Source organism: Idiotropiscis lumnitzeri, chromosome 4, assembly GCF_059441095.1.
Source record: "Idiotropiscis lumnitzeri isolate Australia: NSW breed Sydney's pygmy pipehorse chromosome 4, RoL_Ilum_1.0, whole genome shotgun sequence".
NCBI classification, from domain to species: Eukaryota; Metazoa; Chordata; class Actinopteri; order Syngnathiformes; family Syngnathidae; genus Idiotropiscis; species Idiotropiscis lumnitzeri.
In genome coordinates, this window is record NC_142394.1 from 17,542,861 (window position 1) to 17,570,038 (window position 27,178).

At 38.9% G+C, this 27,178-nt stretch overlaps 1 protein-coding gene across 2 annotated transcripts in view; it reads left to right on the forward strand.

Annotated features, from left to right (window-relative positions):
• The first annotated feature begins 255 nt into the window (after positions 1 to 255).
• neurl1b (neuralized E3 ubiquitin protein ligase 1B) overlaps positions 256 to 27,178 on the forward strand; it is a 33,419-nt gene continuing 6,496 nt past the window's right edge. The window contains exons 1-3 of one of the 2 annotated variants that reach the window (XM_088294116.1): positions 256 to 392; positions 24,840 to 25,081; positions 25,949 to 26,282. In XM_088294116.1, coding sequence (XP_088150242.1) covers positions 305 to 392; positions 24,840 to 25,081; positions 25,949 to 26,282 — 664 coding nt within the window. In that variant the 5' untranslated portion in view covers positions 256 to 304. Of the gene's footprint in view, positions 393 to 16,270; positions 16,511 to 24,839; positions 25,082 to 25,948; positions 26,283 to 27,178 lie in introns of those variants that run through there. The other variant, XM_088294117.1, reaches the window with a different exon arrangement.

Here is a 27,178-nt window from a genome sequence, read left to right on the forward strand (position 1 = left end):
CTAAAATAACACAGCCAACAATAACAGAAGCCAGTCATGTCATGTATTTTTTAACGGTCCACACACACCCAGGTACACACCCACACAAACACACACGTGCCGACTTAACCTCGGAGGTCGGATTCCATTGGCCGGAACGGCAAGATAACAGAGACCACATGCTCATGTTTACATACCTTCAAATTTCAGGCGGGATTTGCTATTGGGGCTGAATAATAAAGTGAATCCACACTTCTTCTGAGCAGACAAGCAGAGGAGACTTGCCTTCACACATTTGGGGGAAGAATTCTGGAGGAGACACAAGATGGGAAAGAAACAGCCGTCACTTTTTCAGCTGATCAGCCTGTTGTCGTTTTCTAACCAAAGGAAGGAGAAGAGACGCAGAGAAGTTGGTGAGTCAGTTCTTTCTGCATGTATGTGAGCTTTGATTTGACTTCATATTCTAATAGTAAATGTGTATACGTCAATGCAAGTCAGAGCTTAGCTTAGCGAATAATGTACTGGATATATTGTGCGTATATTAAAATATATGGTATATGTGTGTAATATAAACACACGTGCACATACTTTATATATCCATAAATCCTTAAAAACAATTTAATTCACTACTTTAAGTAAAAAAAAAATAAATTAAATTATTATTCTATTTATTTTAAAATAAGTGTTCATAATATATAGGAAACATTCATTGCTTTTGCCTAAAATCTCACCAATTTGGCTCAATAAATATGATTTTATATAAATCATATTTTTTATAAAGTTCTTGTAAGTAATTTCTTATATAATGTGTATAAAAAAAGTCTAGACATGCCAGCTTTAATGGTACATTTTTTTGTGATATACAAAAGGAAACACACATAAATTCCACCTCTACTGTGAAATATAACATGTTCAACTAAGAAAAAAAAAATTGTAAATTTAAAAATAAACAATTCAGATAATGTTGTTGCACAATTCTACCTGAGGGGGTGTGGCCACATTCAGAATCAACCAATGTGATTGGTTTATTTGAAACACAGGCACATCACCAGTCATAAGAGGGTGTGCACACTTGCGCAACCACATAATCAGATGTTAATTTTCACTTTACCTTTGATTTATTATTTTTTTTTAGTTAATTCGTCAGGTTTTTGGTGGAAATGTTTTGAAAGTATTTGTCTTTGTCTCGTTTTTTTTGTATCGCAAAAAACCTGGCCTTGAAATCGGGGTGTGTAAACTTTTTATATCCACTAATTGATGCTCTTCTTCCTCTTCTTTTTCTAAATCACCCTTTTTTCATTTTCAACTAAAAAAAAAACTCTCCAGCAGTTGCCTTACAAAAGAATATGGAGTATGTCAAAAATATTTTGGTTTCTTAGAAAATTATGACACCAATCCAATTGAAAACATTTTGTATCATCTTGATGGTGACCTGGAATTTTTTCCCACCACTGTTTTTATTTAATTTGTATCTAATCCTGGCCGTGTTCTTATGTTCTGTACCAGTGTATCGCAATTAAACCTTGTTATTATTAGTTGAGGACAGACAGGAAATGCCTGTCCCTCAACTGCAGTCGGTTGGAGTGTTGTGCCGACAAAGATGAAGTCATGGTTTTCCCAGACCCGAGAAGGGCAGGGCGATGGGAACAAGACGGAAGATGAAGGACAGAAAGGAGGCCAAATGAAACATAGGGGGGAAAAAAACAACACACAATGCACAATGTCTTGACAGTAAAGTCTGTTCCTCCTGCACTTTGGATTAAATATTCATCCATACTTGGTGCTCCAAATGGACTCGAATTCTACGGGGAAAAGAAACCATCAAGTACCTAAGCCAAAGTCTCAAGATTAAAAGTAACATTTGACAAACTGTTTGAGACTGTGTAAAATAGGAACAATAACTTTCTTCATTTAAAAAAAAAAAAAAAAGTAATTCAGTTTCTGAAGCAAAATTGGTTTGCTCCACTTTTTGCACTTTTCTCAAGGTACGACTTGTGAATATTTCACACTATGATCCGCAAGTAAACTCCGATAAAGACAGCCAGCTTACTACAGATTGCTTTTTGTTTTCTGAATGTGGAAATACTTCTGTTTGGTACAGGGGCAGATCCTATTCGAGATAGAAACAAGGCCACGTGCCACCCTAAAATCCTGGAAAATCCTCAACAGTTTGCCTTATGACTATGATGGAGCAATTTTTCTAAATGGCTACGACATATGACTCCAGCAGGGATGGCAACTGGGCTGCATCTCACACCTGGAGTGGCCCCTTGAGTAATTAAAATAAAGAAATAATGATGATGAAAAAAAGTCATCGACATATATCCGATAATGTGAGTTGGCCTAAACATCTTTTTACAGATATAGAATGATATGCAGGACAGACATAGTACCTCAATAAAATTAACATTTGGTGATTTTTATGAAAAAAAAAAAAAAGGTACAAAATGAGTTCTTCCACTTAGTATTGGTTTCTTGTTCAGGGGTTTTGTGCCATCTTTGAATGGTAATTTACATCCACTTTAGTTATGTTATGTTGCTTCAAACCCTTTTTTGTTGGATTAGGATAGTGGATCTTTTTTCATGCATTTAAAATGTATTATCAAAAATTAAATATATCAAGAGCATGCCTTTTGCATGTATTTTATCCATATTTAAAATAGCATTTTCGTCATACGTACATCTATTTGGAAAGTGCGTGGTCCTATGTGGCCCTAGGAAGCACTGATAAAAAAATTGTGGGTCTTTCACATATTTAAGTTGCTCATCCCTGGTATACAGTATAAAAACAATAGATAATGTTTGATGTAGAGTTTTTAGCTTGTTTCATTAACAAACTCTTAAGAATGTTCAAGTGGCCCTTAATTCCTTTGATTTTTTTTCCATGCCTCTGAGGTAAAAGTTTGAACAACCCTAAATTAAAGCATTAAAGATGCCAACCATTCCCTTTTCCTTTTATGTATTAAAAAATTAGGCTAGTTTTGGTTTTCTCTGAAGTAACCCAACCAATAAAATTTGATATTGAATTAATGGCTTAGTGGCTTTTCCAATGGGATACTTGAATGCTCTCTTTATAGTGATAAGAATAAAGTCTATTCAGGCCAGCTCCACTTGAAATGAGACTCATGTGACAGGATCTTCTTTGTGTGTGTGTACCACTTTGCAACACAAGGCTGTGCTGTTCTTCTGTGTTGCTTCGTCTGCCTAGAGAGCCATGTGTTGCACAGTGCAGCCAAATACGTTTATGGTTCAGGAGATGATTTTAGTTAGAATAACCTGCATTGTTCTCTGACAGTACACATGGATCACATGGATCTGTTTATTCTTTTCCCTAGCGGCTGCATTTGTGACTTCGAGCAACAGATATGTATTGAATACTCTTTTATTTAAGCGATGCATATCCCTAATATACGGCTATCCGTTTTTTGAACCGCTCACAGTCACACCTAGGGACAAGTTATAGTGTTCAAACAACCTAACATGCATGTCAAAATTCCTTCATCTTGTACTAAAGTTTCAGCTTCATGGTATTGCTATACTGTCGTTCTTTGTCTTGTTATAACGTTATAGTTAGAATAGTTTGGGAATTTTCATTATAGCTAGTTTATATTTTATTTGACCTTTTTTTTTAAATTCTGTCTAATCCATTTTTAGGTTTGTTAATTTTCATTTATTTATTTTTTTAAAAAAATTTAGTTGGGTTTTTATTAGTTTTAATATTAGCTTTAGTTTTTTTTTTTTAAATCAGCGATTTATCTGGAGTACAAGATAAAAAGGCCACTGCGGATTGTGTAATAAAGTAAAGTAAAGAACAGCCCTCAAACGACTGAACTTCTTTCCACTGTACAGATGTATAGCAATAATGAAAAAAAAAAAAATTTAAAAACAAAATCTGACATCAATTGCAAAGACGAAAACAAAGGACATTTGGCTATAATTATAGTTAGGTTTAATTCATTTTATGAACGTGAGATGTATTTTCAGTTAGTTTTCTTTTTTTCTTTTTTTTTTTTAAGCATTTCTGTTTTTAGTTCATTTCGATACCATTTACAAACAGGTGATCAGGGTCCAAGCTGGCTAAATATGTGGGAGTGGGAGTCAGAGCAACAATTAGTGAGACAGGCAGCTTGAGAAAGAACGACTTTCACTGTCTAGCTATGTGCAAATTCCTAATTTGAAGTGAAGGCCTAGAAGGTTGAACCATAAAAACAAGAAGCTTTGGGGCAAATCAACAAGAACTTTGGTCTCTTTCTGCATTTGACATCCCCTGAGACGTTAGATAGACTTTAGGACAGGAAGTTCTCATATTTACAATCCCTTAAAATAGCCTCGTCACCCGGCACTCTCAGTATATCGGTGTCTTGTCCAAAGTGGGGGCCCCTGCAGAAGTTTCTCACACGTGTCACACGCCAACGTCCCGACAAGAGAACTCGAGAGAGTTGGGAAGAGATCTCAGGAATGGAAAGGAGGTGGGAACAACTTGAAGGAGCGGGAGAGAAAACAATGAGGAAGATAAAAGCGAGGGCTGATGGGGTTATGGAGAAGGTTTGTGCATGTTGGTTGGGAACAGGAAAAAGGGCACATATGAGAGGAAGCACTCAGCAGTATAGATGAGCTACCGGTCAACAGAGTATCTTTGAAACTGATGCCAAGTTCTCCCCCCCCTGACTCTTGGAGTCATGCACAAAGGTTATGCAACGAAACGTTTATGTCACGAACATGTTCAAATGACATCCCATTGATGACAAGTTGAACGAGGCTACAAGTTACCTGGTTCTGGATCTACTTGTTTACCTGCTGCAGCAGTGGGGCTGCATAGTGTACATTGTAACGTCTCCAATAAATGTCCTGTTCACCAGCTCAGTTTACAAGGTTCCCACTCGCTCACTCGCTTCCATGACAGGCTATCTTTGATGTCTGGTATGTGGTGGTGATACGCCGACGGAACCTTTAGATAGCAGATAGCTGATAGCACGCCACATAACTGCATGGATAGTAAAAGCTCCTGCTGCCTATAGCTTTTATGTTTAAATGTGAAGAATCTTGACAGCACTGTGAAAATGTTTTGGACCACCAAGTTACAACCCACTCGCGGGGTCGCTGTTGATTATGAGCATATATATATATATATATATAATTTTTTTAAAGCTAAAAAAATAAATAAATAAAAATTAAAAACTAAAACTAAAACTAAAACAAAAAAAACCATTGCAAGTTCACGTGAGAGCACCCTTGTTCTTTTAAACTAAAAAAAGGAACATATACCAAGTTGAAGAGAGCAATACTAAATTATCTACACTGTAAGTCTATTTTCCTAATTTAACTTGAATTGTTTTGGACACTCATAGGCTCATCCCTGCACATCATCCCCTGCTGAGTGAAGAAAAAAAAAAAACGCTATTGGAAGTTAGGCGACTCAGCCAACACGTTTTGCCAGATAGCAGCACCAAATTAGCCAAATGGCCTCGTTTGATAAAAACATGTTCTGCCCTCCAACTGCCCCCCTTTGAAGATGTCGGCGCTCGTGCTCATGTTGTTCTACTTCAAACGGGGTCAGCCAAAAGCAGGCTATCTTACACGGAAAAACAAAGCGAGCCTTTGCTGATCACTCTTCTGTGCTTTTCGGCTCATGTGCTGCTGCTGCAGGGCTGCACGTTGTCACCAGTCATGAGAGCTACTTCTCCATGGGAAGCAATTATGCATCGTTTGCTTAAAAAAAACAACAAAAAAAAAGACACGGTAACACATCCAAGTGGCTTTGTCCCCTCGTGTGCTGAAGTTTGCTTTTGTGAACAGTGATAAGAACACGATCAGAAGATGAAGGTTTATTGAGCCTGAAGCGCTTCTCTGTGAAGGGCATCCATCCGTCTGTCCGTCCAGCACAGAGGAGGAGGACATCAGCTTCAAACAGCTCCATGGGAACGGTTTCCCTGGAGACGTCAACTAACAGGAGCTGCTATCTAGCGCCACACATGCATTCTAATCAGCGGTGAGGTGGCAGACATGCCGTAGCTCCGAGCTCTTAGCATTTGTGACATTTTTACATGGGAAAAAGAAAAACACTTTAGAAAGGACTGCAGGTGAAATCACCAGAGATGAAGCAAATTTGAAAAATAATCTTATTGCGATTTTTTTTAAATCTCTCATTATTGCGATTGTGATTTATTATGTGATTATTTTTTCCTTGGTCCTCAACCTACATACTTTTTTTTAAATACAAGCAATATACATTTATTTGTAGTACAATAAACAACATTGGTTTTATTATACATAAATGTTTTAATCCTGTAAATTAGGCTACAAATGAAAATGTTGATTTATCGACTTCAATTAGAGTTACTAAACTAAGCAAAATTTAATTACTAAACACGTCGACTTGTAGTTTTGTTCACTACAACTTCACAAAATTCCACCAAACAAGTGCGGCGTAAACATGTTTGTAAAATACAAGTCAGATTCCAACAATAATGCATCTTGTGGCTTTATCACTTCAACTTTTCGTGTTTTGATGTGACACTACAATGTGTATTTTGACTGATCTGTCTAACTGGGCGAAAAACAAAATGGTCAACATTGGACGGCAATACTTGCCTGAAGGCTACAGCAGATACATGACAACTACAGGAAGTACATCTGAGATTACATAATTTAGGATCAAGAGATGCCTGCTTTACTGTTTGTTTGGCCATTCAATGAGCAGATGTCGATTTAGAAGATGACAGCTGCTGGCTGCTCTTGAACTTCTCTCATTTAGGGGGACACATGACAATCTTTCTTTGAACCAGGGATTACCACAAGCAGGCCTGAATTTCTTCCCTGGCTTCTACGGAGAGACCACACAAGGTTAATAATAGCAGTAGTATTTCAGGTCACGACTCGAAGCGCTCATTGGGTCACTCAGCTCACTCTGGTCAAGGTCAGGATCATGTTAGGCGCCACTGGAGTTACAACGTGTCAACAAATACGGCTGGTTGTATTGTTCTATACGTGGACCCTATAGATGAGGGATACGCAAATAGAAATCGGAAATGGCGATAAATATGATATGATATTCAAAAGAAAAATACAAATATGAATTATACAACATAACTTGCATTTTGACATTAATCAAAAGAAAAAGTTGTACAACAATTAAAAATGATCAAATCTGTCATGAAAAGAAAACAAAAAACTATAATAAGGTAGTTAAGAACATTTTTCTTTTTCTCTTGTGTGCGTGTAGTAATAAGCCAATATTATAAATAATTAAATAAGTAGACCTACAAATTATCTATCAAGATTGCTGTTAAATTAGCAACATAACATAGCAATGCTTCTACTTTTCTTAAATTGTGGGCAGTGTCAAATGTTATTTTCATCATATGCCCCGAAAAAATAGACTGTGGGCCATAAATGACCCACGATCCGGATTTACGTCACCTGTGACCTAGTTTGAGTGTCTTAGATGGTATAAGGATAGAGCAGTGCGTGTGTTTATTGGGAAAAAATATAATTGAGACCAATTTAGACTTAGCATTTTTGGAAAAACACTCAAAGGAGGAGAAAAAAAAGATATATGGCCCTTTTACATCTCAGAAACTTTACACTGCAGTCAAGACCCTTGTGTATTCACAACACAGGAAAAATAAAGTCCCTGATAACTTAACCCTGCTGGGGGGGAGAAAAAGTTTCCAAAGACTCTGCGGGAACATTTTTGTTTGGGGCAGGGTCTGCAACCCTCAACAACATTTCTGGTTCGATGGCGATGGCATTTTCTTTTTTCTGCAGTTTCTTTATCTCAGTATTTTTTTGCATTAACGAGAAAAAGTCCCGAAAAGCTTCCACAGATGCAAGGAATTTTGGCAGACGGAGTTTTGGACTGACTATCGTGTTCATATGAGCCAGAAGAAGTAAGAAATAAACTGTCCCTCCACTGAACTCAAAAACTGTCCAATTGTATTTGCTCTTGTTTGGATTTCACAATAATCCAAAAATGTCAACAAAATGAGTCTTATGTAGTCCAGAATTCCACTTGACCGTGGCTCAAGCTTCGTCAAATCGTGTTTAAATAAGCTTAAGCAAGCTTTACTCTACTTGATTTTGTGTCAAAGTTGTGTCTCACAATTTTCACATGCATGCAGTTTTTGTATATTGCTAACTTTTGGCCACAATACATTTATATGACAGAAATTTAAAGATTTATGATTAATTTCAAGGAATATTCTTAAATAATCAGTCGTTATTAAAAAAATATTTGATTCTTAAAATCAATGTCAATCATATTCACACGTTTATCTTTAACATGGCTGCGATGTCTTTGTTGATCATACCATCCACAGTCATTCTTTGATGGCATCAACTGCACAAAGAAACCAATCTTCCCCAACACATTCATAATAAAAGCAGGCAAAAAAAGTAAAAAGCAACATTTACAATTCAATAATTAAGATATTTTTGTGTGTCAATCGCAGCATGCAAAATGATGTCTGCCGTTAGCGATAATGGCGCTAGCTGACTAGCTAGCAAAGCAGCTGATGAGACAGAAGTAGAGAAGAAGATAAGTGGCATTATTTAGTAAATCAAGCTCAGCAAAAGATTGTTTTTTACATAGACTTGATTGTTTTATTATTTCACAGAACCCTGACTGCGGCTTGTACGCTAAGCAATGACGTCTCGCTTACAAAGGGGTCACAAATGTGCAGATGTAAGTGGCCATCCTTCAGTGAAATGCGTCACCTTGGCCTCCCCCACTAAAATATTTTGCGCTACGACTCCCATTTACATCATGTGCAGAAACTAAAAGCTCCTGATATTTTTGGTGGGGAATGGCTTCTATAGATTCAACTGGAAGTTGAAAGGTTCTGAATTGCTCACTTCAGCGATTTCCCTGAACTGCTCAAGTTTGCTTAATGAGATTTTGGATTGGTTTCTCCTCCTGCAACTTCAAATAACGCCATTTGGTAGCTGGAGGGCAAAATTCTGACAAGCCTTGAATTGCTTGCGAAGCCCTTTCCTTTGGTGTCATAAATTCTAATGATGTAAACAAGCCTAATTGGGAGCTTCTTAACAGTGCTGCTTCATATATCAAGTATTTATCGTGTTCCCAACATATATGGCTGTATATATTTTATAACTTTGCTTAAAATTGAAATGCTGCAGTTGAAAAACACACATCCATCTTTTTAATGGGAGTTTCACAAAACATTCATTATGTTGTTGGTACGAATACATCAACATAAGGCAAGCACCCAGCACACTTCCTGTCATTTTAATTCCTACTGTCTTATTAAAGGCAAAATATTGTCTTCTGTTTTGAAATGGAGATTAGAGAATACATAGTATAACCTTGTAAATGTTTTGCCAGAAATGTGCTAAGCATGCCAGTTATGTGGAGTCTTGTTAAAACGAAAAAAAAAAAATGTCCTGGATTTCCCCATTGTTTTGCCAAGCGACTGGACACCACTCAGAGCTGCGATTAGTGACAACAGCAGATTGATGTCATTTCCGCTGCATTAAGCATGTGACTGTGGAAGCACTTTAGAGCTAAAAAAAAAAAAAAACTTGACCTGTTGGGAATTATTCTTATTAATTATGAAAATGTTTTCTTCATACTTGCATGCTATGATGACATATAATTTAAAATATTTATGCTACTTTATTTTATTCGTACATTTAATTGATACAACAAAAGACAACAATTGGCATCCAGTAATAGTTAATCTTGCACTATTCATGGAGAAAAAAAATGAAACTGTATATTGTAGCTTTATATGAATGAATTTGGATTTTGAACATCTGCAGCCATTAGCTAGAAGAAGTTGACTGTGTTGTTCTAAGCTGAGTGTATTTCCTGCTTCTCCATCAGTGGCGCATCCGCTCCTTAGCTCACAGAACACTGAGACAATAGAACAGATGGAGGAAGAACACTGTCCATGCATGCATCTGGCTTAAATGCATTGATGGGCCATTTTTAGCACATCTCCCACTGACACAGAGGCCTAAAACAACATTAAAGAAAAGTCTTGCTGCTGTTTCGTAATCCAGAACCAGAAAACCACTCCAAGCGCAAAAACGCATTTCTAACAATGAGCAGTAAGCGTCAAGATGTTCAGATGGAACCTTATTGAATTTCCTGTGGGTCTAATTCTTTTCAACGCTTGACTGCACACATTGTGTTTCAGTAGCGGGAGAGCTGTCATGTTACGTAAGAACATGCTTTTAGACACATCTAGCGCAAGTCCGGAAGTTCCCAACACCCCAAAGAATTAACGTGTTAATTAAGGCTTCCATAGGAATGCGGCAACAATTTCCAGATTGACTTCCAACAGGATGTGGGGATTATGCCTCACCCATTTCTCTAGTTTGCCACATTCCCTGTCTTTGTCAGGAGTTCAGGCATAGTTGCGAAGATGTCACAAATGTAAAAAATTGTTAAGAGTCAGGAACAGACATACTAAAACTCCTTCCTTTTAGTATTGATGTAAAACGGAACAAGGTTGAACCAAATCCATTAGGAAGACTGGTCAATCTCTGACCAATCGTTCCCACGGGAATTAACTAAACTAATCCTCTCGTCATTGTCAAAAGTGCACAAGAGAGCAAACATTAAAGTATGAGCTTCACGCGATCAGGTCAATAAGTGATCAACAGGTTTGAACAAAACAATTTGATCAGCGATTTGGTTTGAAGATGTAGCACTATAATATGTCAGCATGCTAACAGGGGGGGTGTGGTTTGTATTCCCAAGAATTGGTTCCACATATCTGTGTTGAGTGAGAAAAACAAAACGTCACACACAACCAAGTACCACATATAACGACTGCCATATTGACTGCCTGCGTGACAAGTGACTGACCAACCAGTGACGATCACAAAAGACAGGACTAAAAATGAAACAAAATCAAAGGTGTGGCGGAAAAATGCATGCAGACTGAGGTAATTGACCTAAAATTTTATTTCGGTGCTTTTTGCAAGTCCGGAAAAAATGTAGTAACCAAAAAGCCTGGTCTCAGGATAACCATAATCAAGCCAGTGAATGGTTTGTGTTCATCTCCCAAATAATTTATTTTCTGTTTATAAAATGTAATTTCAAGCCATCCTTTTTTTCAACAGCACATGTCTTTTTAATTGTCATGGCATTTTAAGATGATCTCAAGCTAAAATTGCACCCATGAAACCAAACATTTCGTTTGCCACAATGTGTTGAGTCTCGTGATTCGAGGTTTTGGGAAATTGGAACAATCTGCACATGGCAATAACTCTAACCCCAATATTGCCCCAGTTAAAGGCAAATGATCCAGATGTGAATGCACTGGAGTAGAACGAGCTGCTCCAATGAAAACGTGACCTCTAAATGTTTTTTTTTTTTTTTTTTTAATAAATCTAAGATTCAACATAGCTGTTGTTTAGGTTCATGTGTGCGTTGCGGAGATTTCTCATTGAAAGTGGTATGACTCACGATGCCCATTAGTGCAAAGCTTGCGGTTTGGAGGGAAGCTTTTTTCTGATAATGTGAACCAAAAGATCACAAAGCTTTCCAATGTAATTTTCTGATCAGGTCTTTAACCTTGGACCCAGCAAAAAAAAACGAAAAAATTAAAAAACATGTATGTTAGATTAATTAAGGAGTGTATCTCTACGACGCAGTATATGAAGATTGTAACCGTTACCTAAATACAGTCCCTTTAAACTGTCATCGTAAAAATCCCTCGAACAAAATTAATTAGGAAGGTATAAGGTAGTTTAATATAGTTAACGGAAACTAATAAAATAACTGACTTAAAATTGAAAATAAAATGTTTGTTAATGAAATAAAGTTCAAATAAGAGTGATTTTTTAAATATAACTATATAACTAATTGAAACTACAATTTACATATATACATCTAAATAAAATATACTATTATCATAAAAAAATGTCTTTGGTTTCATTTTTGTCAATAAATTTCTTACGAGTTGTCGGAATTATTTAAAATGTATTTATTTCTGTATTAGTGTACTGGTCAACGATCAACGACTTTTACTCCGCAAGGATGCGCCTTTTGCTGTTCTGTGACCTCCCCGGAGGCAACTTGGTCTCAGTCATGCTGTCAAAGTAATCAGAGGTTGCATTTCTGCGCTAACAGTGACCGGGGGCATCTGGATAGAGTAAAGCGACATTCATATATAAAACCAGCGGCAGTCAACGTAGAGTGGGAATGTACCAACCACACCTCGACTGACGACAGCTAGTGGATACATTTAATAGATTTAACATCGATCTGATCGAATGGATCGAAATCAATTGATATTTTGCAATCTACGCAAAATCTCTGATCCACTGTAATGCCTTAATTTGCGCAATCTATCAATGACGTCACTGATCGCATAACCGAAATACGACATTATAGCAAACACTACCTTGTTCACTCTGGGCTCGTTTTGAGCTGCCGTAGTGGACATGTGAGCCTGAAAGCTAATCGATTTTTAGAAAGAAAGAAAGAGCTTAAAACCTATTTGTGGAGTTGTATTGTTGATATTTTGTGGTGTTACGACACAGTGGCGTGCAAAGGGAGGGGCCTACGGGGTATTGGCGCCGGGGATCCACAGCCCTCTCCGCCGTTGGTTGATAAATGGAGATAAAATAACATGAGGAGGGATATGTTGTATTCTTCGGTGAGAGTTTTTATCCAATCAGAATTCAGCTACTTAGTGTTGCCAGGTAGATTTGATAATACCATCGGCATGCTGCTCTTTTCCTTTGAGCCTTCAGATTGCCCCCTGCCCCTGCTGGCGTCTGCACTGTATGAGTCAACAGGCTCTCACAGTTGATAGACAAATGCGATAGCCAATCAGATCACGAGTTGGTTACAGTAAGCCATCTCGCAAGCTTTACGAAGGTGTGAACGTGTCCTGTGATTCAATACACATTGTGACAGGGCAAGGGCCAGGACAGACATTCTAAAATAGAATAATAATAATCTAAAATATATTCTTTCTTTTTTAATTCACAATGGCCGAAGTGTGGATTTGATTGCAGTTATACTTGCAAGGCCATTTTGAAGACGGCCCTTTCAAGAGAAGCACTCTCGTGAGCCGAGATGATCCAACACTCAGTAGTACTCAACGTGTGTCCGTATATTTTGTCTCCAGCTGTGGTGTCATAAATGATGGTAAGACGAAGGGGATTTATTCAAGTCGTGTGAAATGCACGGCCCGCCGCTGCTTTCACGCAATCTCTTCAGTGTGAAAAATTGAATTGTTAGCTTTGCAGACTATTTATTTGTGCTGTGTGAGTTGGAATTCAGCAAGACTTTGAGCGTCGGCCTGTTTTGCTGATTGTCTGGCACAGAATTGCCTATGAAAACACAAGTTATCGCACTCAAACGCTCCCACTTTCTCGCCGGTGACGTTGACACATTTTCAACTAATGTCAACAATTTTTAAGCATTCAGCAGCCTCCTTAACGATGGCTTAATCTACGCGCTAGGCGCAAGATCAACACAGCAGTCATTACACTCTCATCAAGCCAAGTGTGTATGCGCTCAGGCAGTGAAGCATCATGGGGATCAGCACTTGTTTCTGTGACTCGGCTGTGTTTACAGGCAAGGCTTGATTGCAGAGCTCATTGCAGGCTCCATATTCACTTCCTGTGTTGATCCCCTTTTGCCGGAGCAGCTCCTTTTCTATCTCATGCCACGGCGAGGGCGTGGGGGGCTGGGACATTGCAGTTCTGCTCCGCTTCGACCCAAACACCATTCAAGCAACGGTTCATATAAGGAGCCACAATATCCCGCTAAAACAAACAGCGCTGACGAGGTAGAAACAAATGCTTTTGTTTCGCAGATATATTTAGATTCAAGCCGCCTTCACCCAAATGGCATCTCGCACAGGCGGCTTGCCCTCAAGAAGAATAAGACCACTCCGAGCATGTTGGCATCAGCTGAAGCCCGCAAGGCATTTTCCTCATTGTGCAAATATTAATACAGTGCGTATGTGCAATGGAAAACAACATTTCCCCCCCCAATAAGATCTGAAGATTTGCTGATTTGGGCTAAAGGGAAAGTAAAAGTGGGATGGCAAATTAACGGTCCAGACCCTCGCTTCACCGATAATCTGAGTCAGTCGTCCAAGCCCTGCAGGCCATGACTCCTCTGAGAACAGTGTGGTCCAGAAGACAGGAAACAGCTTGAGAGAAGTCCAGCAGTCAAGGCCACGGGAGGGGTAGAGGGAAAACGGGGATTTCCTCATATGATCGCCCAGACTTTTATCAAAAGTGTGCCGTCTTTTATTTGGTGCAACATATGAACGTGATCACTGTTGTGGGATCGACATGACTTGAAAGTATCCCGTTGTTGGGAATTCCTTGATTTAGGGCAGTTCACCGAGAATAGCCCTCACTGGATATCACACCAATCTCCAAACTTCACAAATGCCAGATTGTTTCAGAACAATTTGGGTTTTTTTTTTTTTGTAGCACAGTGGTTCACATAGTAGCCTTTCATACATTATCTGGCCTGAGCTCAGTTACGGGACAATGCTTCATTCAATATTGGCCTGGGATTGACTCGTGATACAACCTGCTACCCTGTGAGCATGAGCAAGGTAAACAGTGTAAGGAAGTAATGAATACTGTGGAAAGCTCTTATTTGCGTACGGTACTCCTTATAGTGGTCAGGGGTCTTTAGGTACTCATCTCAGAGCATCAGCCGCGTATTTGAGACATCTGTATTTGTACAAATGTTTATTGAAGAGTACAGCGCATCTGTTGATATAAAAATACTTTTGCAAGTTTTGCATTAAAATGAGAGTAGAATGTACAACTGGATCACTCGCAAATTACCTTTCGAGTGTACTATTTAGTTTCTAATTATCCGTTCATTAATGCAGGGCAGGAGAAAAGTTTCTTCTACTTTGTAATGTATGCCATGTGACACAATGCTGCCTCACGTAGGTCAGTCTTGGTACTAAAACAGACATTTGCATCGAGGGGAAGGAGAATCTTAATTGCAGTAGCTACTGTAATATTGTGCTCGGGGGAGACACTCGTAAGATGACCAGTCTTGCCCATAAAAAAAAAACAAAAAAAATCTCCCCTCCTAAAAAACAAAATCAGAGTAGTTGTAATTGAAGTCGTTTCAGTCTTTCATGTTTGCCAACTGACAGCCTAACCAGTTTGGAAAAGGAATTTCCCCATTTCCTGGTGCTTGACCCAAACTGCAACGTCCACATTTCTACAAATTTGTGCAATGACAAATTCACTACTTCTGCTTAACGCTGCAGATGGAACACTGTTGGAGCTTTTTTTTTTTTTACATCGAGCTTGTTAGGGCGCATAAAAGCACAGTTAGTGAAGCCCAACGCAAACATAACTAAGAACACTAAATAGATAATCACAGTTGCAGCAAAGACCACAACAGCTGCCAAAAAAACAAACAAAACAAAACTACTGGTGTTTGAGAAGCAAGACAAGTACAAGAGCAACACACTACAGAGGCAATGGTGACAAGAAATTCGCAGTAACTCCTCCGTCTAAATACTCTGCTAATGATAACTGCCAGCAGGTGTGATGCAGGAGACTCCGCCCACTCAAACTCCATGGAGACTTCAACAGAAGGAAAAAAAACTAAGCAGGGGGCAACAAAATAAAGATATTGACAATTTAAGTTTCATGTACTAGTAAGCTTCCTGACCTTACTAGTAACACAATTCAATTAGTAGAATGATTTATTTTTTTAATATCTATGCATATATAATATTTGACTCCCTCCACTAGTTTATGACATTTCTTCACACCTGTAGAAGAACTACAGGTCATCAGTATCATAAAGTCTGAGCAGGCATTTTGGTGCAATTATGGTCCAGGAGGCTATTAGTGCATGACACATGGCTACTAGTAGTTACTACTTCACCACAGTGCTTTACTAATATGGTTTGTTAGGTTTAGTAACACACAAAAAAATCATTATTTGTAAGACACTCTCATTCTACCAGTGCAGGGTGCTGAATTTCCTTTCTGGCAAGGACAAAGCATATGTCAGGGACAGCGGCCGTCAATCGACTGGGTCTGTGGGGAGATTTCAAACATGAAATAGGCTGGCTGTTCGTGAATCTCCCAGAATTCCCAATGGCCACCACGCCCCACTTGGGCCTACACACATTGAAACAAGAACTCGTCATCTCAGCATTATCACCACCTTTGAGTCTGGAGCACTCAGTGTTGCTTTATTTTGGGACTATTCCTTGCTTGCTGTTTCTTTAAAGTGGTGTGCAACGTGGTCGGGAGCCGCTCCTAAAGAGAGGAGGGGGACTCTTTGGAAGTGTCCGTCTGTCTCACGTTCACGCTCCAGACGCGCACACAGTGGCGGTTTGGATTGAAATTCGCGCAGAATCTCGTCAGCATTGGAGAGAGAGAACAAGAGAGGGAGGGAGGAAGAAAGAGAGAGAGAGAGCGTGGGGATACTGTACACATGGATGTGCAGACGAACGCGGCAATAATAATCTGGATTAATTTCGCAGACGGTGCGCGGAATTTGTGGACATAATGGGGAATACGACACCCAAACCGTTAATAGGTGAGACTTGTGACTATTATTGTGTTGTTGGAGAATGTGTGCGAATGCGTAAGCGTGTGCTTTTGGTGCCATTTCCTCCACTTGAGCTCGCTCAGTTTTTGGAAAGGAGCTGCGCATCACGGGGGAGCTGAGCGTGATTCCACTGGAGCTCCCCTGCAGCTATCATTCACTCACTGTGATCTTTTTAATCATTTGTTGCACATACATATTAAAAAAAAATAATAATCCAAGTGTTTCCGAAGTGAGAATGTCAAATTGAGGGTCACCTGTTCACGAGGGGGCTCGTTTTAACAACGCCTTGACCACCAAGATGGAACAAGCTTATTTGTAACTCTTTGTTTAGTCCGGAGTACTTCTGAAATTAAATTGATGAACAAGAAATCTTTGGTTTTAGAAAATATGTCATCTAAAGGGTTTGATTTTCTATTACTCACAATGGAAGCATGAATAATGGTTCTGACGTTCTGGGTTAAAAATAACATGCATAATTGGCGACCCTAAATGGTCATTATGTGTGAATGTGCTTGCTTCTTCCTACACTTGTGTCCTGTTAGTGGTTGGTGACCAGTCTCGGGTGTACCCCTCCTCTCACCTGAAGTCAGCAGGGTTGTCCATGACCCGAATGAAGACTCATCACATCATAGAAAATAAATAAAAACAACATTAGCACATTTAATTATTGCTGGACATATTTTTTTTCATGAATAATGGATCATTAAAAATGAATGCCAGTTCTGTTAAAATGATAACCGGTAAATCATGTCAGACTTGGGTCAATTTGTGGAGCCAAGTTTGAAGCAAGCATGGTGAATCAGCATTTAGTTGTTATGCTGCATGCAAACGGAATAAGCAGTCAACGGAAATCAAGTTGACTCCAAGTGTAAATGCTTTTAAAGCCAGAATTAAAACAATGCTTCCTCAAGCCCTACCCAATATATATCATTAACAGCATTTCTAGAATTTGTTTTCCTAATTCTTGTTCTTGCACAGTACTTTGAGTAATTTTAGAGAACTATTTTTTTTATTTCCGTACTTCACTTTTTAATGTCTTAAATTATTTTGACTTTAAATATTGTATTTTGCCTTTCAAATTTGCTTTGAAACTATTCGAGGAATATTAAGTTACCTTTAAATGTGCTATGTAAGGCTAAATTCAACTACCTTGCCTTGAAGCGATGGGCTGATTGGTTTCATCTAGCAGAGGCACTGTTGTTTCCGTTTCAACTAGTTTGATGTTTGCTCAGCGTGATACACAAGTGCATAAGGCAAATTTGTCTGACATTTTGAGGTTCTGGGATTGAATTTTACCTTGTGTGGAGTTTGGAGCTCAATCGAGAACGTTATTGAGGACAAACAGTATAGACCACAGGTGTCTGGTGGCAAAATCCAGCCGGTCTTTTCATTGTATGTCGCCCATTGTTCTTGTTGCTGAGATACCAAAATTTGCAAGTTGTCTTCATTTTAAAAAATGTTGAGATACCGCAAGCTTTTTTTGTACCCCTTCTATGCATGTAATATTTGAACAAACTGCTTTTGCTGGCCTCTGATTTCAAAGGGAGTTGAACTACATCCAATCAGACCGTCACTGTGGCACAATGGCAAGATCAAACCAACAAACAAGAGGAGGATAACAATTAAAACTTGAAACTGAAAAAATAACAACGTGTGCATGTCACCATAATCAATCAGTGAAATTCAGTTGATTGAATCAAGCATGAATTAAGCAGCAAAATCAACCCATTTTCATCCATCTAAAGGGGCGGCCATTTTGCCACTTGCTGTCTTCTGTCAGTAACGACTGCCACGGCTCTCCTGCTTTCTGGGTTTGGTCATGTGACGTTCGCAAACTGAGCCCTGAGGCACTGTGATGTCATATTCAGTTGACTGAATTGCAAAAGGTAGTTAGCTTTGGGAACTTCTTCTAACTGTCAAGACATGCGGCTCTGCGCCATCGAGTACGTTCGCCACTGATGCAGGTGTCAGAGTCACGTGGGCCTAGAACCTTGGAGGTGGTCTATTTGAACGCTCCCCATCCCGGTTTCCCATGTGGTTTAGCCGTGGCTGTTTCGGGAGCGTCATTATTGGATAGTGAGCTTCACGATCACATCAGTTGTTGTGCCTTGGTGAAAATTTGGACTTTGAAAACATCCAGCACGCCAGTGCACGATCCGAGTGAGGATATGCCGTGCAGAAAATGGATGGATGGATAGACTTGATGATGACTTGATGCGGTGCAGCCTAGTTACCCTGGTTAAAAAAAAAGTCACGTTAATGCTTATGAATGAAGTCATGATATCAACCTACAAACAATTAACTTTACAAAAAGCTTTTAGAATGCATTGTTTTTTCCTTATCTCGATGCCTTATTAAAGAAAACAGACAAGACATATCAGAAAGTGCTCGTAAGCTGCTTTTTTCCTCATTTTATTTTCGAGACAGCTATCAAAAAGCAAATTGTTTTGCGATGTTTTCAGAGGTTGAAGTGGACCAAAGTAGAGAAATAGATATATTTTTGGGCCAATTGGTCCAGTTATTAGCGACAAACTTGAATTACAATGAATATTATATTCAGTAATATATATATTCAATGACATACAATTAATTTGAATGCACCATATTCCTTAATTTTAGAGGGTGGTTTTCAAATTGTGATTTAGACAGTTGATTGAAGATTTTTTTTCCTGATAAAAGAATACATAAATTGAGCTTGTTATTGAAAAACCATGCTGGTTGGATGATACCTTTAAAATCGTGTGTACTGTTGAGATACGTCCATCTATTTTCTATACCACCCGTTCTCATTCGGGTCGTGGTTGAGCTGGAGTTTATCCCACCCGACTTTGACCAAGAGGAGGGCGGACAGCCTGGAGTAGCTCCCAGACACTCGAGGGCACAACCAACAATTCACGCTCTCATTCACACCTGTTGGCACGTCGAGTCTTCAGTGAACCTAAGGCCTGCCAACTTTACAAATTACAATCAGCGACTCACACCTCCACTCCTGGCGATTGATCCTCGTGCACATAGCATATACAGGTGGCGTATGTTTATTGAAACAAAATCACTTCCTGCAATTATTTTGTCCTGACATCTAAAGTGCATTACTTGCTAATCAGTTCCTGATGCTTTGATTTACTGTCTGTCCCACTCCCACGCCCCCACTTCAGCTCGATACAATGTGGTTACTGCTACCAGCACCCCGCCGACGCGTGGACTCAATTAGTCACTGGTCGGTGGGGAGGAGCATTCACAGCTTGTATGAACCACACTATCTGTATTTATTTAAGTGTTGTCTTCTTGTCCCATTACGGAATTTTAACTGTCACTGTTAATAATTTCCACAAGAGGCTATCAGAGTCTTTCACCAAAGACGCAATAAATAAGAGCGTGAAATTCTCATTCAATCCATCGCTGGTGGAAATGACTTTGCTGATCAGAGACTCTAAGCCTAGAGAGGAAAGAGAATAAAGGCCCTGCTTATATGAAAGATGGGCTTTAATATATGTATGATCAGAATTACGTCAAAGTGTCTCGTGCTTGTCGTGACGCACCGTATCGGTGAATCCCCGCCTATATCTCAGTTCGTCTTTCATGGTATTTCTATTTTGTGGATTGTCAGGCGACCATTTTTTTATGAGTTTTCACTGTATACGGGCAAGCAAAGTCGCCCTCTTTGCCGCAAAATGATGGGAAGCACTAAACTGAATTGGAAAATATGCACCATGCTAGAAGAAGATGAATAAAACTTTATTCCGATTTTTTTTTACATTTTTACATCCCTCCTGAAGTATGCAGGGTCACACGGACAGGAACATTTTATGAAGCATATCGGTATAGTTTCGCTCGCAACCTGTTTGATGTCTTTCACACTCTTGCCCCAAAAAGGGAAGACTTAGAAAAATGAGATTGGCGCCCACTCGAGCTCCTCAGCACGGACTATAATATCCTCCTCAAGCCCTTGGCCATCTGCCTGAGAGAAGCTGATCCACCAGGATCAGACGTGCTGGGTGAACCAACACGTGGATGGTGGACAATATCTGCCTCATTTGAGATGTTTAGGAATTTCCCCATTCACTGACTTTTGCCGTTTGACCATGTTGAGCTCTGGGAGTCTTGACATGGGCTGATGCGCTATTAGATTCTGATGGTATGATAACCGTTTGGAAAAATAGTGTGGTATCACGGCATTAAAAAAGTGAAAAATATTCTAACTTTATTTATATAAAAACAGCATTTTTGGATCATTTTGATCAAATTAATTTATTAAAAAAAACTACAATGTAGACTATTTGATAGAGAATAAACATCTGCTATGTTAAGTTTAAATAAATAAATCACTTTTAATTCATCTTAGGAAGTAACCAATCATGAATCGTGTGTAGCAGATTTGAAAACTGACATTGTTTTATCTGCTTGGGCTGATGACGTTATTTTTAATGAAAGTAGGAAGGTCAACGCATTAGCAGAGATAACTGAAACGTTTTCTGTTGTGTTCTCAACCAAGGTGAATTGAAGAGAGTGAAGGACTTGGACTTGTTGTGAGGGAGTGGCTTAAAAGTGTCTGAAAAAAATGATGACGAAATAATGGAAATGGTTGCACTCTCAAATGTCATTTAGGGACAAAGTTGTGGTTTTAAATTGTGAGTTTTTTTGTTTGTTTTTTTTCACAGCGGCGTTAACTGTCCTGTTTGGACCCACCATCAGGTCTTTCATTGCATAAACACAGCCAAATAATGCTGCTATGTTGTTGACTGATTTCATTTTTTATAGTATAGTGTCATAAAACTTTTATCATGGTGTTTTTTTTCTTTATAGTCCTGCGCTCTGTTTCATTGGCACATGACGGTTAACTCTCTGTAATGGTTGCTATTGAAACCAGACTTGATGTCAGCTGTGATTCCATGCCAGGACAGATGGGGGAGCTGTTCAGCTCAACAACCATCCTTCATCCATCCATTCACGATTCAAACCGCTTCTTCTTATGAGGGTAGCAGGCGTGCTAGAGCCTATTCCAGCTGTCTTTGGGCAGTAGGCGGGGTACACCCTAACTTGGGTACCAGGCAAGGACAAACTAGTGGATAACTTTGTGTCAACTGCCTTTAAAAAGAATAGCCAGCTGATCTGAAGTGGAGGATTTTACTTGATCCGATTAGCGTTAGCAGCCTCACAGCACCACTGATTCCTCAAAAAACTAATTATGGTCATATTTCATCAGTGGCCTTAAAACGGAATCCAGAATGATGTGTTAAAATTAAATTTTCACAAATGTTATGTTTGTTGTGGAGGAGGACAAAACAAAATGTGTTTAATATTTAGAAGAACAAAAACAATCTGATTGGCTTACACTGGGCACTGGGAAGACAAGTGGATGCAATAACGCAATGAAACAAACGGACAAAGGAACACGAGAAAAACACGAAACAAAATACTTAATCAAAACCAAAATCAAATTCAACCTAGACAGAACATTTTTTTTTTTAAAAACACAGTTGCTCCATAAGTGAAAGAGCACCCAGTAGAGTGTGATGAACTGTTTGCCAAAAATATCACAGAGCTCAATATTTTCACAGGCTTGTTTACAAACAGCACGACAAGATTTAAGAAGCAGACGTCCGTTACGGTGAAGGATCTGCTGTATGTCATAAACATAAACCAATATCGAATCTGCATAAAATGCAAGTCGAACTCAAATATTACAAATTATAGTTAAAAAACAATGACATAAGGTGGAGGGCCAGTGTCTTTTTTGATTTTGGAGGTCAAGAGGAAATGCTTCCATTGTCATCAAAACAGCAAAGAAATCTAAATTGTTTAAAAAATATATATATAGATTTTAGATTTGAATCTAGATTCTATATTTTTTAAAATTTCTTTTTTTTATGTTCATTTGTTTCGCTGTGTCCGCAAGCGATTCCCAGATCAGAATGCGAGACGTTCAGTACATTGCCTGGACAGAACTCAACCATTTGTATTACGTTCCATTGTTACTCAAAACAGTGCAATCATTTTTCAGATTTGTACCCAAATTTGAGAGCCTCGTGCTTGTCAGGTGTAACAACTTTATGAAAATTCATTGTGGGGTTTTTGTCTCATCCTGGTCACCAATTAAGCATATAATCAATGACGCAAAATAACAGTTGGATCATACCTTACTGTTGCTTTAACCGAAGACGTCACTATATTTCATGTTTGAATGTACAAAAAAAAAAAATACATCTACATATTTCAAACAATACAGAATTTAAAACGATGCCTAAACTTGGACATGTAGTGTGCAATGTTTTTTATTTAATGCCTTTACAGTAAATCATGTTTTGTTTTTTTCTGCAGAAATATTGCATCGTTTAAAGCAGCTGACTTTATTGCCCATACGATCATTTACAGCTCAATTTGATTCGATACAACATAAATTGACCCAAATCATTCTTGTTTGATTTCTGACCCTTGCAAAATTCAATCTAATATGATGTCTTAGGGCACTGAATTGTATGACAACACGATCAAAGATAAAAGCCTTTGAATAGTGGGAATCTTTCCTGGACTATGAGGAGACAATAAAAGGATTATTGAGTTTGTTTATGCTGCTGGCGAAGGATGTTGTCAGTCTGCGCATAAATATGATCAACACCAGCACGTGAAGATGTGACTTTCTCTTGATGTGATTCTCTTTTGTCTCGTGCGATGTGACCTTTAAAGCGTTGCTTTTGGAAATACTCTTTGCTACAAGTCATATTTGCAGTTTGCAGTATTTTTACCTCTATAAGACCTTCATTTTCTATCACTAGTTTTCTGTTTTTGGCAGAAAAATAACATCAAGGATTGTCGCAGTAAACGATAGACTTAGGACGTGGTTACCAATAATTAGAATGTGCGTAATTTTGCCCCTCCCACCCTAAAGAAAAAACACATTTAAAAAAAATGTCTGGGTTCTATGAATCATTTGAACAATAAAATTTTAATTATAGCTTAAAAAATGGAACATATTTAAAACAAGTAAAATGTAATTAATGTCAAAATGTAACTATATTTCTGAGGGTAAATTATTATTACGATGTTTATTACTGTATTGTTGTATTTCACAGTCATTAATATCAGTATCCCGCGACCCTGGTGACGATTTGGAAAATGGATGGATATTATCAATTGTATTACATATAATAAGTAATGAGCATCACGTTGGATGTGTGGAGTTTGCGTGTTCTCTCCATGCCTGCGTGGGTTTTCTCTGGGTACTCTGGTTTCCTCCCACATCCCAAAAACTTGCATGGTAGGTTGATTGAACACTCTAACTTGACCCTACATGTGATTGTGAGTGCTAGTGATTATTCGTCTTTGAGTGCCCTGCGATTGGCTGGCAACCAGCCCAGGGTGCAACCCCGCCTACGGCCCGAAGACAGCTGGGATGGGCTCCAGCACGCCCACGATCCACGTGAGAAGAAGCGGCTCAGATAATGGATCGATGATATTTAATAATTAACAAAGACAAATAAAGATAATAAAGATGTTAAATGTTAAGAAGCCATTAATCCTTTCGAGTCTGGGTTAATGCATTGTTTTCGTCCCTTAAATGCAGAACCTTCACTAGTTTAACAATAAGTAAACAAATAATAAATTCAAAAAAATATTTTGTATGCTTGCAATGTTTAGTTTTTTGAATGTCGTGGGTTACGTGCTGAACGAGGTTGTTAAGAGGTGCATAGTGTCAGTGTGGGAAAGGAAGTGGCCAAGACTGTGTGGGCTCTTTTGCTCACGTGGCCTCTGCCCTTTCAAGCAGTGATGGCGTGGCGCATAGTGTGTGCCATGTGAGATCATCATCAGGGGTGCTGCGGGAAATTGTCCGATGGCACAATGTCAGACAGAAAATCCGTGCATCCGCCTGTGGCTATTTATACAACATTCATACAGCTTTGACTTCAACAGGTCCACATTTCACACAAAGGTGAATTAATGGAGATGAAGTCATCATTATTTTAATTTTCATGCTTTTTGTCAACTTTTTGTTCGGTGATGTGCCATGAGGTTTTCTTCCTTTGCTCAGTAAAGTTTGGGAAACGCAGTTTGAATGCAACTGTGGTGGACCACTCACAAATTTGGGTAATAAATAGCCCAATTATGGGTCAACAAGTTGGTGTAAATAACCCAAGTGGAGGTCGGCTCCTTTTTGACTCATAATTGGGTTCTTTTTTAACAATGTTTCTTTAGAGTGCAGTTATTGCTTTTTTTTTTAATCCAGATATCATGGTTTGACATTTTCGGCGTTTAAAAAAAAATGTTGATATTAAATTGTACTTATGGAATTTCTTATCCCGGTTTTGCTCTAAATTTGCAGATGCGACGCTGCAAAATCGCCAAGTGGCCAGCAGGCAGTACTACACCTTGCCCAACAATGGGAGCGGACCTGAAAGAAGGTCGGCACATCCGCTTCGCATCAATATGGAGTCGCCCCGCTTCCACCCCCACGCTAAAGGCAAGAACATCAGGCTGGACGGACAGCTTCGTCGCGCCACTCGCAAGAACAGCTTCTGCAACGGAATCACCTTCAGTCACAGGCCCGTGCACCTCTACGAGAAGGTCAGTTTGCTTCCCCTCCCGTAAAAAGTTATACACCTTTTCACCAAAACACATTGTTATTCTTTGGCTTTCAACTCAGCATGAGTCTTGGCATTGTTTTAGTATTTTATTGGGTTTGCTATTTTTATGTGATAAAGGTTTTAACTGTCTTGGTTTTTATATGGCCCGATTTTTACTTAATGTACAGCACTTTTTACGCAGCTGTGTTTTTAAAGTTTTGTTTTAAAATCTGTTAGTTCCAGAACAGTCAGACACTGGTCACATGTTTTTCACGACGGCGGCCATGTTGGCAGAGGCAACTTTCCCATTAAAAGCAATGTGCATTCTAACAACAGTTTGAATTTTGAGTCCAAAGGAGCATGTCTCATTAACCTGCTCATATCTATGGCTATTTTATTTTTTAATTTGACTTTAGCCATTAGTATATGCGTACCATACTCATGGTTTTTTGTAAAGCCCTTATCTATGGCATATAATTGTAACAAAGGTGAAAAAAGTACTGAGTTATTCGCTAACATCGTAACTCATGAACACAATGCCATTATCCGCCCCCAAACACTTATAAGGTAAGTACATCTGACCATTATAACTTTTTACAAAGTCAACTGGGCATTTTTATGCGATGAAAAAAATTTCAAAAGAATAATATTTGTGCTGTATTGGTTGTTGTAAAAACGTAATTCAATATAAAGAACGACCCCTCCCACCAATTGGTCCGTTAAATCAAGGTTGCAATTCAAGCACCATGCTTGGCATGCAAATGTAGTAGTGACACACTTTACAATGTACTTTTAATATTTTTAGTTAGAATACGCACTTGCGCACCACTTATGTTCATCCCTTACTCTATCAATGCTTCTCATTCAGGTACGGCTTCGTCTCACCGGCGTGCACACCGGCTGGAGTGGAGCTCTACGCTTCGGCTTCACCAGTCTAGACCCCAACGACCTGATCATATCTGACATTCCCAAGTACGCTTGTCCAGATTTGGTGACACGGCCCGGCTACTGGGCCAAGGCGCTTCCTGAGAGACTTGCCCTGAAGGACAGCGTGTTGGCATTCTGGGCGGATCGCCACGGGAGGGTATTCTACAGTATCAACGACGGCGAGCCAATCCTCTTCCACTGCGGCCTCAGCATCGGCTGCCCACTTTGGGCCATCATAGATATCTACGGCATCACTCAGGAGGTCACGCTGCTTGGTAAATGTTACGTTCGTCTGCCTCAACAAATGTCTTCATCCAGAGCCAATTCACTTAGCAGTATTCAAAACACTATTAAAATGACGCACAATCCAAGTGCTGTATCATAAATTCTACCTGATGAAGACAATAATAATGAAATTGGAGTGCTGCAATGACTTAAATATACGTAAATCAAACAAATGCCTTAATATAATGCACTAAAAGACTCATGATATTCATGAGTATTGTGATTCTTAATTAGCGTCACTCTATGGTAAATAATGATTAAAAATAAAAGTCTAAATAAATTATGTGATTAAAAAAAACAGTCAGAACAATATACATAGAATTTTAAATACATTTAAATTGTTTATATTTATAAAATTATATTTTTATTATCAGAATTTTTTTTTTTTTTTTAAGATTTAACAAGTAGATCTTCCAAACAGTACAAATTATTGCATTACTATATGATAACCGTGAGTAAAATGATCACGGTATTAAAATCACTGCTCTTATGTAGCCCTTGGGGCTAACTAGCACCCGCTGCCAACCAATATGTTTTTTATCAGGATAGTGCACGCAACAGAGCAGTCCTCTGTGTTTGCAGTCTCTTTCGTCTTGCGCCCTCCTTCATCCTCGTCCATGCCTAACCTGCTCACCCCTCCCCTCTCTGCTCTTTGAGAAAAAAGTTATTTGGAGGCGTTTAACTTCAAAGAAGTGGCTCCTTTACACAACTCTACAAGCAGCCAATCATATTGTACACTCCCTAGAAGTTCCCTACAAAAAGAAGAAGCATCAGTGAAGATATAGTAAATCATGAGAGGAGGAGACAAAGGCGAGTTGCGTGTCTATACTCTCCACAACAGACCTATCCATCCATTATCTGAGGAGCTTTTCCTAATTAATCGTTT